The sequence below is a fragment of the Cnephaeus nilssonii genome (genome assembly GCF_951640355.1).
Source record: "Cnephaeus nilssonii genome assembly, chromosome: 10".
In the NCBI taxonomy this organism is placed as follows: domain Eukaryota; kingdom Metazoa; phylum Chordata; class Mammalia; order Chiroptera; family Vespertilionidae; genus Cnephaeus; species Cnephaeus nilssonii.
The window spans coordinates 85,223,579-85,241,431 of NC_137081.1; the positions used below are offsets into that span (position 1 = coordinate 85,223,579).

The following is a 17,853-nucleotide window of genomic DNA, read 5'->3' on the forward strand; positions in this document are numbered from 1 at the left end:
CAGTCTTGAAATAAAAAGACAAAAGTCATAGGATTCACACTTACTGATTTTAAACTTACCACAGTGACAGAAATCAAAATAGTATGGTACTGGTATAAGGGTAAACATATTTACCAATCAAATAGAACTGAGAGTCCAGAAATAAACCCACAAATCTATGGCCAATTCATATTCGACAAGGATGCCAAGAACATTCAATGGGAAGGGACAGTTTCTTAAACAAATGAGGCTGGGACAACTGGATTCCTACTTGCAAATGAATGAAATTGAATCTCAGCCTCATAGTACGCACAAAAATCTACTCAAAATGGGTCAGTGACCTAAATACAATAACTAAACCATAAAACTCCGAAGAGAAAATTTAGGTGTATGTCTTCATGACCTTGGATTTAGCAATGGAGTTTTATATATGACTCCAAAAACATGGGCAAACAAAAGAAAAAGAGAATTAAAGTTGATCAAAATTAAAAACCTTTATGCAGCAAAGGACATTGACAACAGAGTGAAAAGTAAACCTACAGAATGGGTTGAAAATTACATACTTGCAAATCACATAACTGATAGATTAATATTCAGAATGTGTGAGGAAGTAAACACACAACCCAATTTAAAAACGGGCAAAGGACTTGAATAGACATTCCTCTAAAGAAAACACAAATATCCAATGAGCACATTAACAGATGCCCAGTATCTTTATTGTAAGGAAAGCAATCAAAACTACAATAAGATACCATCTACTGTGATGGCCATTTTAAAAAGCGTTGGCGAGGATGTGGAGAAAATGGGAATTTCAAAATGGTGTACCCACTATGGAAGAGAGTTTGGCATTCCTCAAAAAGCTACTGATAGAATAGCCATACAACCCAGCCATTCCCCGCCTCGGCATGTGTGTGCACAAAAGAATTGAAAGCAGGGACTTGGAGAGATACTTCTGTGCCAGTGCTCATTGCAGCAGCACCTACACTAGCTAAAAGCTGGACACAACCCAGATGTCCACTGACGGGTAGATAAACAGAACATGGTCTATCCACACAATTATGTAAAATTCAGCCATAAACAGGAATGAAATTCTGGTAAGTGCTACCCCATGGATGAACCTTGAAAACATGCTAAGTAAAATAAGCCAGACTCAAAAGGATACATTTTTTATGATTTCATTTATCTGAAATATCTAAAGTTCAAATTCATAGAGGCAGAAAGTAGAACTGAGGTCCCGGGGGGTTGGCGAGAGAAGGGAATGGGAGTGACGGCTGGATGGCTGGAGTTGCTGTTGGGATGATGAGAGGATTTTGGAAATGGTGTTGACTTTGACACAACAGCATGAAATTGTACACTTAAAAATGGTTAAAGTGGGAAAATGTATGTTCTATCATTTTTTAAAAATCCTTATTTTTCAAAATATTACCTATGCCCCCGTTTTCTCCCCATTGACCACTCTAGCCCAGCCCCCCCCACACACACACTGCCCCAGACCTTCACCACCCTATTGTCTGTGTCCAGCGGACAGTCTGAGCTGAGCGCCCAGCGGTCGGGCAGCATCTACTGCGACCCTGTGAGTGAGCCATCTATACTAATAAAAGTGTAATATGCTAATTAGACTGGACGTCCTTCCAGATGTCCTTCCGGACCAAGCCGCTGTGGTGGGGGCCAAAGCAGAGGTGGCAGAGGCCCCCCCACTGCGGCGGCAGGAGGGGGGACTGAGCTCCTTGTACGAATTTCGTGCATCGGGCCTCTAGTCTTCAAATAACTAGAGTCCCAACCCACAGCTCCCTGTAACTGCATGCTGAGACTTCCCACCTCCTGACCACAAATCATGCGCACATGATTGTTTTATACTCCCCTCCCTACCCCCCTCACCCCCCAAAAAAGGAGGAAGGAAGGAAGAGGGAAGCAGAAAACGCTCTGCAGAAAAACGAAGTCCTTCCTGAACTCACGGGGAGAAAGAAGTGAGTTTTCATGCACAGCCAGTCCTTCCAGAGCAGCAGCACAGCCCTCCCTGAGCTACGTGGGGGCGCCAGACATTGCAGAGGCGATTCCGGTAAATGTGGGGAGTCTTTCCAGGGAGCTGGAGGGCCCCATGGGACGGCAGGGGAGATGCCTCAGGCTCAGGCTGACGGATGAAGGGGGGTCGCTGTAATAACGACTTCCTTCCCGCCTGGCACATGGCGGGTTGTTACAGAATCGGGGCCCCTGGCCGCACTGGAGAGACTGCGGGTAATCTCCTTTCTGGAGGCTGTGCCCCCCCCCCCCCCAGGAAGTGCTGCTGGGCAGCGTCCACCCAGGGGACCGGCCTGCTCCCCGGCTGCTGGGGGGCTGGGCAGCCTGTGGCCCAGGGTGAACCTGCCCGTGGGTGGAAGTCAGTCCTCACAGGCGGCAGCAGGAAAGAGCTCGCCGACCCCGAGGGACTTGTTTGCCAGGACAGGTGTGGCCTCTGCGTCCCCTTCAAGGTCCCCTCGGCCACCACTTTCCGGGGACCTGAGCCCAACCAGCACAGAGCACAGAAGCGTGTCCCTGAACTAGGGGTGCAACAGGTCCCCTTAGAGGCACGAGGGGTGGCAGGGACTGCTGCCCCCCGCCCCCCTGGCCGAGGCTGGCCGAGGCAGCACCCTGCCGGTCCTGGCCTCTGGGAGCTGCTGGGATGAGAGCACCACGGAGAAAGCCGGGCCGTGGGCCCTGAGGGCCATGCCGTGTGTCCCCGCTGCAGAGGAGCAGGCAGGGCGGGAGGTGAGCGGGTGGAGTGGGGCAGGAGACAGGCAGCCAGGCGCCGGGAAGAGAGGGCTGCCCTGCCGGCGGCTCCACAGTGGTCAGGGGCCGGCCCAGGCCTCGCCCCCGAGTGGCCCGTCTGGGGGGAGGGTCTGTGTCGCCCTGGCCGAGCCTCGGTGATGGGAGCGGGGAGGCCCAGGGCACGCCGAGGGCGCGGGGTTTTGTTCTGTGGCTGCGGCCTGGAACCAACCGCTCGGTGGCCTCTGGGGTGGAGGCAGCGAGCCCTGCTCCGGACCCTGCCCGCCCCAGCTCCCCCCGCCCCCCCACCAGGGTCACACCCTCCGGAGGCCCTGGGGTGCCCCGCACGTGTGTCAGTGGCTCTGCTTGGCCTTGGCCCATCTGCTCCTGGGGCATCGGACACTTGGCCCTCCCGGTGCCACGCCCCGCGGCTGCCCTGCCCGGGCAGCTGTGCCCGCCTCCTGCCGAGGGCGTCTGGGTGCTTCTGACACCCTGGCTGCCCGCCCGCCCTCCCGGCCTCTGTGCCAGCTTCCCAGTGTCTTCCCCCGGGCAGGGAGGGGTGCCCGGGAGCCGCACACCTCCTGCTCCCTCGGTCTCCCTTCTGGCCAGCCTGGGAGGTCCCTGCCCTGGAAGGAGACAGATGTGGTTCTGCCGCAGCGCTAGAGACGGGGAAGCCAGAGACCTCACCCATTCTAGGCGGCAGGAGCCGCAAGGAAGGCTTCGCGGAGGTGGTGCCAAGCTGACCCTTCATCAGGAGCTGGACCTTCTGTCACCTGCAGACCTTCAGCGGGACCCAGCAGGGAGGGTGCTGGGGCGGGCGCGCAGGTTCGCCCTGGGCCTGGCCTGGGGAGCTCAGCCCAACTCTGCAAACTGCCTTCGGTAGGGAAAGGGTGAGGCTGATGATAACCTGGAGGCGGAGCTTCGGGCGGCTCCTCCCTCTGCCACCTTGTCTCTGTCCCTCATCTCTCTGTTTTCCTTGCCCTAGCTGATGTATCGGCAAAAATTCTGCCATGTGAGATGTCTGAGATTTTACTGCCTATGGTTTCTTCTAAGGTTTTTATGGTTTCATGTGTTGCATTTAAGTCTTGTATCCATTTTGACTTTATTCTTGAGTATGGTGTAAGTTGGTGGTCTGGTTTCATTTTTTTTTGCATGTGTCTGTCCAGTTTTTCCAACGCTATTTATCGAAGAGACTGTCTTGACTCCATTGTATGTTCTTGCCTCCTTTGTCAAATATTAATTGACCATAATGGTGTGGTTGAATTTCTGGGGTTTTTGTTCTGTTCCATTGATCTATATGCCTGTTCTTGTGCCAGTACCAGGCTGTTTTGGTGATAATTGCTTTGTAGTATAGTTTGGTATTGTGATCCCTCCAACTTTGTTCTTATTTCTCAAGATTGCTATGGCTATTCAGGGACTTCTATGGTTCCATATGCATTTTTGGAGTATTTGTTCTGGTTCTGTGAAGTATGCCATTGGTATTTTAATAGGCATTGCATTGAATCTACAGATTATTTTGGGTTGTATAGACATTTTAATGTTAATTCTTCCAATCCATGAAGATGGTATACATTTCTATTTGTTTGTATCTTCCTCTATTTCTTTTTTCAATGTCTCATAATTTTCCAAGTACAGGTCTTTTACCTCCTTGGCTCAGTTTATTCCTAGGTATCTTATTTTTTTTGTTGTTGCAATGGTGAATGGTATTTTTGTTTGTTTGTTTGTTTCTCTTTCTGGGAGTTCATTATTGGTGTATAAAAATGCCATTGATTTCTGGATATTGATTTTGTATCCTGCTACCTTATCGAATTCATTTATTAAGTCTAGTAGTTTTCTGATGGAGTCTTTAGGATTTTCTGCATACAATATCATGTCATCTGTGAATAATGACAGTTTTACTTCCTCCTTTCCAATTTGGATGACTTTTATCTCTTCTTCTTGTCTGATTGCTCTGGCTAGGATTCCAGTACTATTTATACTAATAAAAGGGTAATATGCTAATTAGACTGGGAGACCTTCCAGACGTCCTTCTGGACAAAGCCATGGTGGCGGGGACGAGGCAGAGGTGGTTAGGGGCAATCAGGCCAGGAGGGGAGGGTCGTTGGGGGTGAGCAGGCCGGCAGGGGGGGGGGGGCAGTTGGGGACGAGCAAGCCAGCAGGGGGGAAAGTTGGGGGCTAGCAGGCAGGCAGGCAGAGTGGTTAGGGGCGATCAGGCAGGCAGACAGGTGAGCGGTTAGGAGCCAGCGGTCCCGGATTGGAGAGGGTGCAGGCCTGGCTGAGGGACACCACCCCACAGTGCACGAATTTCATGCACCGGGCCACTGGTGTTGAATAAGAGTGGTGAAAGCTGACATCCTTGTCTTGTTCCTATTCCTAAGGGAAACACTTAGTTTTTGCCCATTGAGTATTATGTTGGCTGTAGGTTTGTCATATATGGCCTTTATTATGTTGAGGTATGATCCCTCTATTCCCACTTCACTGAGAGGTTTTATCAAAAAATGGTGCTGGATTTTGTCAAATTCTTTTTCTGCATCTATTGATATGATCATGTGATTTTTATCTTTCAATTTGCTTATGTGATGTATCACATTTATTGATTTATGAATATTGTACCAGCCTTGCATCCCCAGAATAAATCCCACTTGATCATGGTGTATGATCTTTTTAATATATTGCTGGATCTAACTTGCTAATATTTTGTTGAGGATTTTAGCATTTATGTTCATCAGGAATATTGGCCTATAATTTTCTTTCGTTGTGGTGTCTTTATCTGGTTTTGGAATTAGGATAATGCTGGCTTTGTAAAAAGAGCTTGGAAGTGTTCCTTCCACTTGAATGTTTTGGAATAGTTTAAGGAGGTTAGGTGTTAGTTCTTTGAATGTTTGTTAAAATTCACGGTAAATCCATCTGGTACAGGACTTTTGTTTGCTGGAAGTTTTAAAATTATTGCTTCAATTTCATCAGTTGTTACTGGCCTAACTCAGGTTTTATGATTCTTCCTGATTGAGTTTTGGAAAATTGTATGTTTCTAGGAATTTGTCCATTTTGCCCAGGTTGTCATTTGTTGGCATATAGCTGTTCATAGTATTTGCTTACGATCCTTTGTATTTCTGTGGTGTCCATTGTTATATCGCCTCTTTCATTTCTGATTTTACTTATTTGGGTCCTCTCTCTTTGTTTCTTAATGAGTCTGGCTAGGGGTTCATCGATCTTGTTTATCTTTTCAAAGAACCAGTTCTTGGATTCATTGAATTTTTAAACATTAAATATATATAAAATTTTATTTTTTAATTGATTTCAGAGAGGAAGGGAGAGAAAGATAGAAACATCAATGATGAGAGAAAATCCTTGATTGGCTGCTTCCTGCACACTGCTTACTGAGGATCAAGTCTGCAACCTGGGCATGTGTCCTTGACCAGAACCCGGGACCATCAATCCGTAGGTCAATGCTCTATCCATTGAGCCAAAGTGGCTAAGGCTTATTGATCTTTTGTACTGTGTTTTTTAGTCTCTATGTCATTTATTTCCACTCTGATCTTTATTATTTCCTTCCTTCTACTTCCTCTGGGCTTTTCTTGTTCTTTTTCTAATTCTTTTAGTTAGAAATGAATTAGTCCTTTTTCTTGTTTCTTGAGGTAGGCCTGTAGTGCTATGAACTTCCCTCTCAGGACTGCTTTTGCTGTGTCCCATAGGTTTTGGGTGATTGTTCATTTTCATTTTTTTCCAGGAAGTTTTTAATTTCTTGCTTCATCACATTGGTAACCCATTCATCCTATATAATAAAGAGCTAATATGCAAATGGTCATCATGCCCTCGTGCCCTCATGCCAGGGCCCTGAGGCCAGGCCAGGGGACCTGAGGCCGCGCCCCCTCCCCTGGCGCTGGGGCTGGGGAACCTGAGGCCGCGTCCCTCACCCTGGTGCTGGGGCCAGGGGACCTGTGACCAGCGCGGGGGACCTGAGGCCTGAGGCCACGCCCCCCGCCCTGGAGCCAAGCTGGGGGACCTGAGGCTGTTCCCCCTGCCTGGCAGAGCTTGACGGGGGACTTGAGGCTGTGCCCCCCACCCTATGGGGCTTGAGAGGGGTGGGGCCGGCCGGGTCAGGGTCTCATGCGATTTCGAGGCGTGCATGGATGAGTGGGGACTTGACTCTGGGTCCTGCGGCGTGCCCCAGACTCTGTCAGGAGGGAGATTTTCATATACATTTTACTAATTTTCTTTCATCTCTGACATTTCTATTATAGAGAAAGGGCAAATAGCAGTATTAAAATATTTCCTCTAATTAATTCCCTTTTAATGTGCATGAATTTCACGTACCGGGCCACTAGTTGTTTAATAACATGCTATTTATCCTCCATACGTTTGAGTGTTTTTTTTTTTTTTATTGTAGTTGATTTCTAACTTCATGCCATTGTGATCTGAGAAGATGCTTGGTATGCTATCAATCTTCTTGAATTGGTATAGACTTGTTTTGTCCTAACATGTGGTCTATCTTTGAGAATGTTCCATGTGCACTTGAGAACAATGTATACTCTGTTGCTTTGGGATGAAATGTACTGTAACTGTTAGTTAGATCCATCTGATCTAGTGTGCTATTTAAAGCCTCTGTTTCCTTCTTGATTTTTTTTTTTTTTTTTGGTCTAGAAGGTCTATCCAGGAATGTTAGGGGTTTTTAAAGTCCCCTACTATGACTATATTGCTGTCAATCTCTCCCTTAAAGTCCAACAAGAGTTATTTTAAAGTATTTGGCTGCTCTTACCTTGGGTGCATATATGTTTACAAGGGTTATATTTTCTTGGTGAATCATTCCCTTTAGTATGATTCTTTCATTTGGGGGTTGTTTCTTTGTCTCTTTGTACTTGCTTCTATGTATTAGAACTGCTCTGCCTCCCCGTCTCCGTGGGGTGGCCTTATGCAGAAAGTGTCTCGAGGGGTCCAGTGATGCAGTCTCTTGGTTCACCTGCGCTGCGTGCTCTAGGAATGCCCCTTGTGTGCATTATTTGGGCGCTCCTGTTGTCAGTGGGACTTGATTGTTGATGTCCCATTTGTGGGAGTGATCTTCCCTCTGACTTGCTGACAGTGAGGCTCGACCCCAACATCGCCGTGCCAGCTGTTATATAGGAGCTGACAGAACAGAACAAGACACGGCAGGACCAAACCAAAAACACCATGAAAATCAAGCCACACAATGCAACAACAACAACAGGAAAGACTAAGAAGGAAATAGAAGAGAAAATAAAGCAAAGAAAAAATAAAAAGAATACTAAAAAACATGTGACCAAAGACTTAGGGGGGATATAAAGAAAAGTGAAGAAAGAAGAAAAAATGGCTATATGGAAGCAAGGAGGAAACTAAAAGAGCTAGTATAGGAAGAAAAAAGAAAGGGAAACAGAAAATAAATAATAATTAATTTAATACATAGTAGTAATGGATATATTAAGATATAGATAGAAAAAGTAAAATGGAAAAATGAGGAAAAAAGAGAAAAATAAAATAATAAAAATTAATAATAACAAGAAGAGAGAAAAGGAGAATAGAATCAAAGAAAAAAGAGAAACTAGAGATATGCAAGAAAAAAGAGAAAAAGAAATAAAAAGGGGAAAAAACAAACAAAAAAAAAAGCCACACACACACACACACACACACACCCACACACACACACACACACCAAAAGACAAAACCACACATCTTCACACACACAAAAACCTTTGGATCCGCTATTTGTGGGGCTGGCTGGGTTTTGCTCTGATGTTGTTGAACCTGGTCCCTTGGTGTGTCTATCCTGGGCCTCCTGGGAGCTTCTCTGGTGCAGGTGAATGTGAGTCACTGTCCCTTTCTGGCCCTGGGCTACCTGACTGAGGTCCAATAAGTTGAAGCCCCTCGTAGTCCAGTGCTTGGGGACTCCTTAGCCCAGAGGCTGGGTCTGCCTCGAGTCTCACGCTTTGATTGTCCCTGTTCTGAGCTGTTCTCCCTTCCCCCACGGAGCTGGGCTCTGCCGGGGTGTCCTGGTCTTGGTCGGGATGGTCCCCACAGCTTCCTCCCAAGAAGGCCCTTGCAAACCCTTCAGGATGGTGTGGTCTCTCAGCCAGCGGTAATCACTTTTAGATGAGGCCCTGAAGGTGGGGCCCCCAGGATGGGGTTAGTGCCCTTATAAGAAGAGACACCAGAGAGCTTGCACCGCTCTCTCTCTGCCTGTGAGGGCTCAGTGAGAGGCGGCCTCTGCAAGCCAGGGAGAGCGCTCCACAGAATCTGGTCATGCTGGCACCTGATCGTGGCCTTCCAGCCCCCAGAACTGTGAGCCTGCATTTGCTTGGTTTAAGTCACCCAGTCTGTGGCATTTTGTATGGAAGCCTGAGCCGACTGACAGTGTGTTTTGGCACAGGGCGGCCTGTTATTCCCCTTGTGGTGTGGGGTTGCACCTTCTATTCTGGGCCTTTCCTTCCCACGGATCCCCGGGGCGGGGAGGATGCCACCAGTGGGGCACTGGGCAACTTGCACACCCTGTCTGAAAGCCTCTTCTCACCTGCTAAGGCTCCTCAAGCAGGGTCCATGGGTCGCTGGGGAATCAGGGACATCCTAGGCGAGGCCCTGCCCCCACTCCTGGATTCTGCCTGAAGCCTCTTGGGATGATGGTGGCCATCAGAGGTGATCCCAGACTGGACATTCCAACCCTGTAGGGCCTCCTGAGGCTGGGGCTTGGGCCGAGAGGTGTGCATAGCCTTGATGTGCCAGCTCTTGGGCGGGTGCTTGATGTGTTTAGAGCCCCGTGAGTCACAGTGTGCACCCCTGGGTGGGGCAGAGTCCGGCCTGGTCCTCGGGGTAAACAGGAGACCAGGCTCAGGTGTGTTGTCCCAGGGGACAAGAGCCAGTCAGAGACTAAGGGCGAAGTGGAGACTGAGCAGAGCCGGACAGAGGGCAAGCCAGGCCTTGAGTAGAGAAAGGACCTTAATTGATGTTCACACAGCTAAAACAGCACCGCCCCCACCCCCACCAGGGAGCCCTGCCATTAAACTTGCTGGATGGTGGGAAGTCAAGGTTCGGGGGACAGGTCCGGGCAGCCCTGCTGGGTATCAGCGCTGGCCTGGGGCCATTGCCACACACAGGAGGGGGCCAGACTTTGTTCTCATTGGTGGCTGGTTACCCAGCGTGTGTATGTGTGGTGGGCGCAGGCGGGAAACTGGCTTCCTGGAAAGGTCACACTCAGACTGGTGCACAAGTCTCTGAATTTCCCATACCACTGGCTGCCCTTGGTTAAAGCCGGGAAAGGCGGGTTCCAATGCCAGAATGCCCTCTAGCTAGGGAGCTGCTCAGGCCGAGGTGAGTCACAGTGTGGAGGAGGGGGAGGGGGGGCTGGTGACAGTGTTGGGTGGGGTGGTCCTTGTCCAGGGGTTGGGGTGGGACAAGAGAAGCGATAGACCACGTGACCCCCGATTCTGCACAGGAGTGTGGCTGATGCCCCAGGAGGAAGCGTGAGGCCCCTGGGGGTGTGGCTGTGCTGGGGCCTAGCACAGGGTGAGAGGAGGGTGACAGGCACAGGGGCAGTGTGGAGGCCGAGGGCCTGGGAGGGGAGCCCTGGAGCTCTGAGCTGGTTATGGAGGCTTTAAAACCACTTCCCCTCTCTGCCCCTCTGACGCATTTAACAAGCAGGACATCCTGAGAACAGAGCAAGGGGGGCCAGTGAGCTTAGGGGAGCACTGTCCATCCCTACTTCCTCTTGGCAGTCAGGGCCACCCGCCCGCAGCACCACCAGCCTTCGGAAGGGCTTAGGGGAAAGTGTTGCTGCTACAAAGTGGAAGGCGCTGGCCAGGAGCCAGACCACTTAGTTCCAGGGGAAACTGGAGAGACGGACACCGGCCGGCCGGCGGCAAAGGGCTCAGGGACCAGGAATGAAGGTGTGAGCCACCCCGCTGGGTTACGTAACCCGCCCACCCACAGGGCGTGTCCTCTGCTGGACAACGGGCCTGTCTTCTCTCAGAGAAGCCGTCCAATGGTCAAGGACCGTGGTCTATTATTTTTTCTTCCCTGCTGTCATATGGATTTTAACATATTCCATTCAATTTTAATTTTCTCTCTTCTCTCTTTCCCCCACTATAATACAGGACAGTAGTGCCCAAAGTTTTGGTCACAGGATTTCTTTTAACACTCTTAAAAATTGTTGAGGGCTTCAATGAGCTTCTGTTTATGTGAGTTATATCAACATTTACCAGAGAAATTAAAGCCAGTAACTTTTAAAAAATGTATTACCTCATTTAAAAACAATCCATTACATATTCACTTTATATAAAATTTAAAAACCAAACTTTCAAAAACAAAAGCAGTGAGTGGAAGAGTGGCATCAGCCTGCACCTCTGCAAAGCTTTAATGTCTGGCTAACAGGCTGCACTCTCGTCTGCCCGTGTCCTCGTCCTGCTGCAGTGTGTGGTCTTGGTTGGAGAACACAAAGGAAGTCAGCTCCTGCCAGAAGCGTCACTGGGGGAGGACTCTGAGCTCCCGGGTCCGTGGACCGCACTGGAGGCGTGCTGTGGCAGTTAGCTTTCGTGCACACATTCTAGAATACAGCGAGAGGACCATGACAAAACCAGAGGAGGAAGGCACCTGAGTGTCCTCGGTTAGGAGTTGGATGAAGCAGTTGAAGAAGCGGCTCCGATTGTCTCCCGTCAGGAAGGGACAAGCCTGCTGTGCGCAGGGCCAGCTGTATACAGCACACGAGGTGGGCCAAGATTTTTGCCATGTGACACGGGAAGAATGTACTTCAGCCAGCCAGCCAGCCAAGGGACTCAGCGTAGCACACTCCATCACTGTCTGTGGTTACCCAGCATCTGGACACCCCTCCTTTTTGGGCAAATCCTCTGCTGAGCATGTTCCGCAGAGTCCTGCCTCCTCCTGGAGCCAAAGACGCCAGACCACCTCTCCCCACGCTCCGGGAGCTGCAGAATGAACGCATTCCTGAGGCTTCCCAGTCACGTCCCCCTTCCCGGAACCTTAACTTGGCGAGACAACTGAGGAATAACGGGCAGTGGGGTGACACCGGGGGCACTTACTATCCAGGTGGTAGTGCCACGTGGCATCCTCACCAATGGTCCCTGAGGGACAGCCTTGCCTGGTTTCCGGCTGCACGTCTCTCCATCCCTGTGCTTGCTGAGCAGGATCCCAGAATTCCTCAGTCTGAGCCACATGGATCCCCTGACGGTTTACTTAAGCTGGGCCTGTTGTGTGCCATCCAGACCCCTGGGGAGGGCTGGCTGAGAAGGCTTCCCCTTCCTCATTTAGGGTGCTGCCCGGCCTGTCCAGACTGCTGCTTCCTAGTTTCCCAGGGCGACTCTGCCCAGCTGGTGTCCCTGTGCCCAAACCTGCCCTTTCTAAGGCATCCTGCAAGCCCTCCATCCTGCAAGCCCCGGGTACAGGACCGTCATGACACTCTGGTGTGGTGCCTCCTGTACCCGTCCAGTCTACAAAGGGGTCTGAATGCAGGGTCTTCCTTATCTCATTTCAAATCTACCCCCCCCCCCCATGCCTCACAGCTACTCTTCTAATGATTATTACAGTACGAAACAATTAACTTCCAAAATTAAAGAATGCTTGTAAAACAGAGGGGAAAAATCATTCATAACCGTCCACAAATTTTCTCTTCCATCTTTAAAACTATCTTGCAACATCTGTGCAGACTATGTTACTGTTCCTTGGGTGTGTACTGGCCCACTCCACGGCGGTTGGCCTTGGCCTTGTGCTTTGGCCAACAAAGCATGCACACTCGACACACATCACTGTGAGCAGGGGCTACATTTTTGCTTGCAGGATTTGGCTAGGCCTCTTGTGCTTCTGCTGAGAGAGAACATGCCCCAAGGAATGCACTCCTTTGCCTGGGACCCAGACCAGAAAAAGGGATGCCTGTGGAGGCCTCGTCAGACCCACAGCCTGCAGCCTGCCTGCTGCAGCGACCTGTAGCCCTGAGGGTGAGAGTGTGTCACTGTGGGCCACTGAGATTTCTGAGGATATTTTTCCGCAAAATATGACTAATACATAGTCATAATAATACAAATACAACTAGGACAGGAGAAACCAGTTACAGAATCTGACACATGCTAAACACTGTGGTCAGAGGTACATGGCAATTAGGTAAATCCCCAGGCACAGCTGAGACTGTTAATATGCAGACTAAACAGCTTTCTACAACGCATCACTCCCAGGTTACTTAATGGTCCTGAAGCTGGAAAGAGGCCTGACCCGGGATGACCCAGCTGCGTGAGAAAGCTTGCAATTACCCTCAGGCACAGGCTCTCCAACACGAAGCCACCTTGGGGTAGAGCAGGTAAGGCAGGTCAGGTTAGGAGAGAGTGTTCTAGATCCCAACCAGCCCCTGGCCTGACACTGTGGCCAGGAGGGACTAGGAATCCCACTGTTGCCCCCAAGTCTGCCCTTCGATCCCTCCGGAAACCGGCTCCTCCACTCCTCGACCTTACTGAGGTCCATGTCGGAGATATTACTTGGGGATGGAAGGTCAATCAGGGGACAGTGGGGTCCGGACAACAAAGATGGGACTGAAGTTCCAGGTGAAGATCACCCCAAGGGCAGCAGCATCCTTCTGTGCGTTTTGCATGCCCTGCTCTTGGCCTGTTCCCTCCCACAGGTCGGCCGCCGTGATGAGCCCTACCTTCTCGTCACTTTTAATTGTATTCTTTGTGCATGTGGCAGCCAGGTTTGAATTGCTCTCCACTGTATCTGCACTTCCCAACACCAGAGTAGGTAGGCTCAGAGTAGGTAGGTAGGTCCTCAATGAATATTTGAAAAAAGGAATGAATGAATCCTTGCTTACGAAATGTTAGATCCACCGCTGTCCAGGCCCGCTTCCCACATCGACAGCTGGTGTGAACGGACTGCGTGTACATGCAGGTGACCTTGGCTCAGGCCTCGCTGACTAAACTGAGCTGCGGCACCTCAGGCTTTCAGGTGCCCAGGGTCCCAGGGTCGGCTTTTGTAGCGAGCATGTCCCCTCACCAGGTAACTTATTTACATAATTCACAGGAAGCACAATTTAGATTTTTACTAAGTTGCTAATAAAAATGAATTTCCTCCAGTTTTCTCCCCAGTAATAATATCAATACTCATTTTTACGTTAACCTCCTTCTGAAAATATTTACTTGTTCTCAGTCAGAAGAACATTACTCTCCCAGGATGTAGCTTTTGCCTTCTGATTCTCTGGTACATCACCAGTACTTAAATACTATGCTTTCTTTAAACCGGAAAAATTATTTCTCTGTTGCTGATAGATAAAAAAATTTGGACCTTAAAATAATACTGTGATCCTGTTGGCCATTTCTGGCTAAAGTCACTGTCTCAAGCTTCCAATGACAAGCAATACTTTACATTATGGTCAATGAATACTGTAAAATTCTTAGAAATGGACCAACCACTTGCTTACTTCAGGTGTTTCTGAACAGTTGTTACTACCTGTGTGGGAAAACTCAAGGTGCTAATTAAGTGTCACTTTATGATCTGGTACCACACTGGAGCATGTCACTTGTTCCCAAAGGATGGTGGCTCCTTCTTCTAAGAGAGAATTTAAAACTGTGCAGATTGGGTCACCTAACACCTGAGTATTAAGATTCTTGGGATTTTAAACCCCTATATTCATGCCTGGTACTTTGATAGATCCTACACTGGGTACATATTAATGGTTTAAGCAATCTTTAAGAATATCACAATAGACATGTATCTTCAAATATAAACTTAAAAAATACTTGAACATAAAACGTTGTACTGCATAGAACTAGAATTCAACATATTACAGTGTTAAAAGTCATATAAATATCATATATGCATGGACTCACTGCATTTAAATATTTCATCTAGTAGGATATCAAAGACTAGTATCAGTAAAGCCCAAAGAAAAACCATTTTAACAGTAGGAACACTAAAAATAACAACCATGAGGTTTATAAACAGGTAATGGGAGAGAGAAGTCTTTACATTTGCTTTCAATTTTGTCGCAACAGGCACAATCTGAAATACAATTTTAGGCTAGCAGTGTATAAAAATACTTTTTATAACAATACTTTTGATATGTGTAGTACCACTTTAAAAAAGCCTTAGCTGTGTAATTATTCCATTTGAGGACCTACTAAAACAATTTAACTTACTGCTCCCCGTTAGCTCTTTAAGCACCAATCTGGGAAGCAAGTTTTCTCACATGTCACACACCACACACATCACCATATTTCAAATAACCCCCTACCTATGGCATACACTGATGAGTCACTGATAGGCATCAATCTCCAAGGCATGAGATGACGGTGTTTGGAGCCTGTTTTCAGTTCTAGGATTGGGATGGATGAAAAAGGCAAAAGTAAGGTAGGCTTTGGGTGTGTTATGTATGGTTCCTACTTATTTATGGACACTCCCACAGATAGTTTAATCTGGCATATCAATATTTAACTTGGGAGGTGGGGGAACATATTTTCCAGGGCTCTGGGTTATAACTACCCTGGCTTTCTTCCCAAATATTGGAGCAATTTTAGGAGCATCTGGAACCGATGTTTCTTCAGCATCTTCACTATCTTCATGATGCAGATCATATGAAATGTTCCCATATTCTCTCAAAAATGGGAAAATTTCAAGCAGAAACTGACAGAAATCTCTGCGAATACCAAACCACCAATGGTTGCCCCCTTTTCGCCTGAAGGTCGTGGCCATTAACGTTATTAATGAAAGCCAAAGGGGGACAAATATGGAGATGTAAGAGAATGTATTGTGGCCGTCCAATCTGTGAACCAGCAGGACCTCAAAAGTGAGCAGGGGCACGACAATGGTGATCCAGCTAATGGCCATGGTCACGTGTGTTCTTCGCTGCTCGGCAACCACATCCAGGGACCGAAGGAACAGGAGGGACCAGACGATGTAATAGAGGACGACCAGGCAGAGGAACGACATGAGGATCCAGAGGGGCACGAACACCACCAGCCACGGCCAGTGGATGATCCTGTCCAGCCGCAGGGCGATGAAGATGAACTGCAGGATGTTGACGGAGCACAGGATCTCCAGCTCCAGAGACCGATCGTGTCGAAAGCCCCACACGCAGGCAGCCACGGACACGGGGGAGACGAAGAAGAGCGGCATGAAGACCAGCAGCCAGAAGTGGGTCCCCCTCTCCACCCTGTCGCAGACCAGGACTTCGAACATGAGCAGCAGCAGGTGGATGCCCACGGCGATCAACATGGCTTTGAACTCCACGCAGGTCTCCCCCTCGGTGCGGTAGCGAGGGTTTCGGGCCCAAACGCCCGCACCCACGGAGGCGCCTGCAATGACCAGGAGCTTCCACAGCCATATCGGCGCGAAGACGGCCCAGTAGCTCCACTGGATGATGCCATCCAGGCGGAGGGGCAGCAGCACCGAGAAGAGCAGCAGGCAGGCGTAGATCAGGAACTTACTCGGGTTGAAGTCCTGGAACAGGCCCCTGGGGTTCATGGCGAGGCCACTGCTTGCCCACCCGGGACGGCGGCTCAGCTCCGCTCGGCAGGCGCTGAGTCTCCACCGCTCCCCGGGTCTACCGTCCTCCCCGCCCGGCCCGCGTCGCCTCGGGGTGGGCCGCGGCTGGGGGCAGCCAGGCCGAGGTAGCGACCCGCGGCGCCGAGGCGCTGGAGCACGTGCGCGCGGTCACGTGGGCGGCGGAAGCGCGGGGGCGTGGCGCGCACACCCTCGCCGCCGCGGCCCGCCGCCCTGGACTGCGCGGGGGCACGAGCGCGGCGCTACAGGGGCCGCGCCGCCGCCCGCCTTCACTCCATACCTGTTCCACCGGCGGTTCCTGCGTGTGGCGCCGGCAGGGACGGGGGGCGGCTCGGGCTCGGGCTCGGCGCGCTGCTGACCCCGCAGCCGGCCCGTTGGCAGCGAGCGGGCCGCGACCTCGGTGGACGCTTCCTGGTGGTGCCGGGAGCCGGGAGGCGGAGTGAGCTCACATCCTCCCGGCTGTGCCGGGGCGGGCGGGGCGGGGCGGGGCCGGGGCGGGCGGGGCGGGGCCAGAGGCGGGGCCCAGGCGGGGGCCAGGCGAGGCCGGGCGAGGCCGGGGCGCACAGGAAGTCCGTGGGTGCGCGGCCGCCTGGGGCGCATTATTCTTGGCCCGGAGGTGGCTCCAGAGCCGGGAGCGCGGAGGGGGAGTTGCGGGGCACGAGTGCAGGCCGGAGGAGTGGGTGCGGGTAACCATGAGTGCACAAGGCGGCGTGCCTGTGTGAGGCGTGTGCGCGCGCGAGGGAGGGAGGCCCGTGTGTGCGTCTGCACAGGGTAAAGTGGGGGCTTTGCCTGCAACCATGGCTTCCAGGGCTGGACTCCCTTTGGAGGGGCCGCAGACGGTTCTCAGGCCGCGGCAGGGCGCCTGGGCGGCAGCGGTGCCTATTCCTGCCCCTTCGCTCCCAGACGTGGAGGGCGTGTGTGGGGGAGGGTGTCAGGCCCGTATTGCCCCTAGGCAAGGTCTGGGGCAGCCGTTGAGGAAACTGGGCCCAAAGAGCAGGTGCTTCCTGCCTTAGGTCACCCAGCAGGTGGGACTCATTCAGGGCTCTTGACTTGATGCCCCTAATCCTCATTTTGACTCATTTGGCCTTGCCCCAGTCTCATTCTCACAGAACAAGGTAGGGGAAATCTCTGGACCAGAGGTCAAGAAATCTGGGTTCTAGTTCAGGTCTTGCCACTCAACCAGCTGAGAAACCTGGGCAAATTCACCCCCTTCTGCCTCGGCCTCAGTTTCCTGGGCGGCCGAGTGGCCTCTAAGGGCCCATGGTGCTGCCGCCGGTCTGATGTGGAGCACGCCCTCTCTGGCCAGCACCGGACCCTGGAGGGCTCCTCCCTCTTCTCCACGCTTCCCCTGCTCAGGGGAGCCGCCACCCACCCACGCAGTCCCATTCCCTGCAGGGGTATGGATACCAACGCTCAGCAGTGGGCTCTGAGGGGTGGCCATCAGAGGAACGCAGAACGCATCTGGTGGCGGGGTCTCCATGGGGGAACAAGGGAGGGCTTCCCGGAGAGAAGTGTGGGCCGGGGTCCAGACCTAGGAGCTGGCTTTCCCCTGGCTGGCATCTGCGGGATGTTCGGAGCTGGTGTGGGTGGACAGCCCCAGCCCTCAGCTCTCCCACAACGTCTCCTGCTTCCACC

General features: G+C 51.0%; 1 protein-coding gene across 1 annotated transcript; it reads right to left on the reverse strand.

Annotated features, from left to right (window-relative positions):
• Positions 1 to 14,393: 14,393 nt before the first annotated feature.
• Positions 14,394 to 16,657, reverse strand: TMEM185B (transmembrane protein 185B). The gene has a single exon (XM_079782474.1). The coding sequence runs from the start codon at positions 16,177 to 16,179 to the stop codon at positions 15,127 to 15,129; it is 1,053 nt and encodes a 350-aa protein (XP_079638600.1). The 5' UTR covers positions 16,180 to 16,657; the 3' UTR covers positions 14,394 to 15,126.
• Positions 16,658 to 17,853: the final 1,196 nt, after the last annotated feature.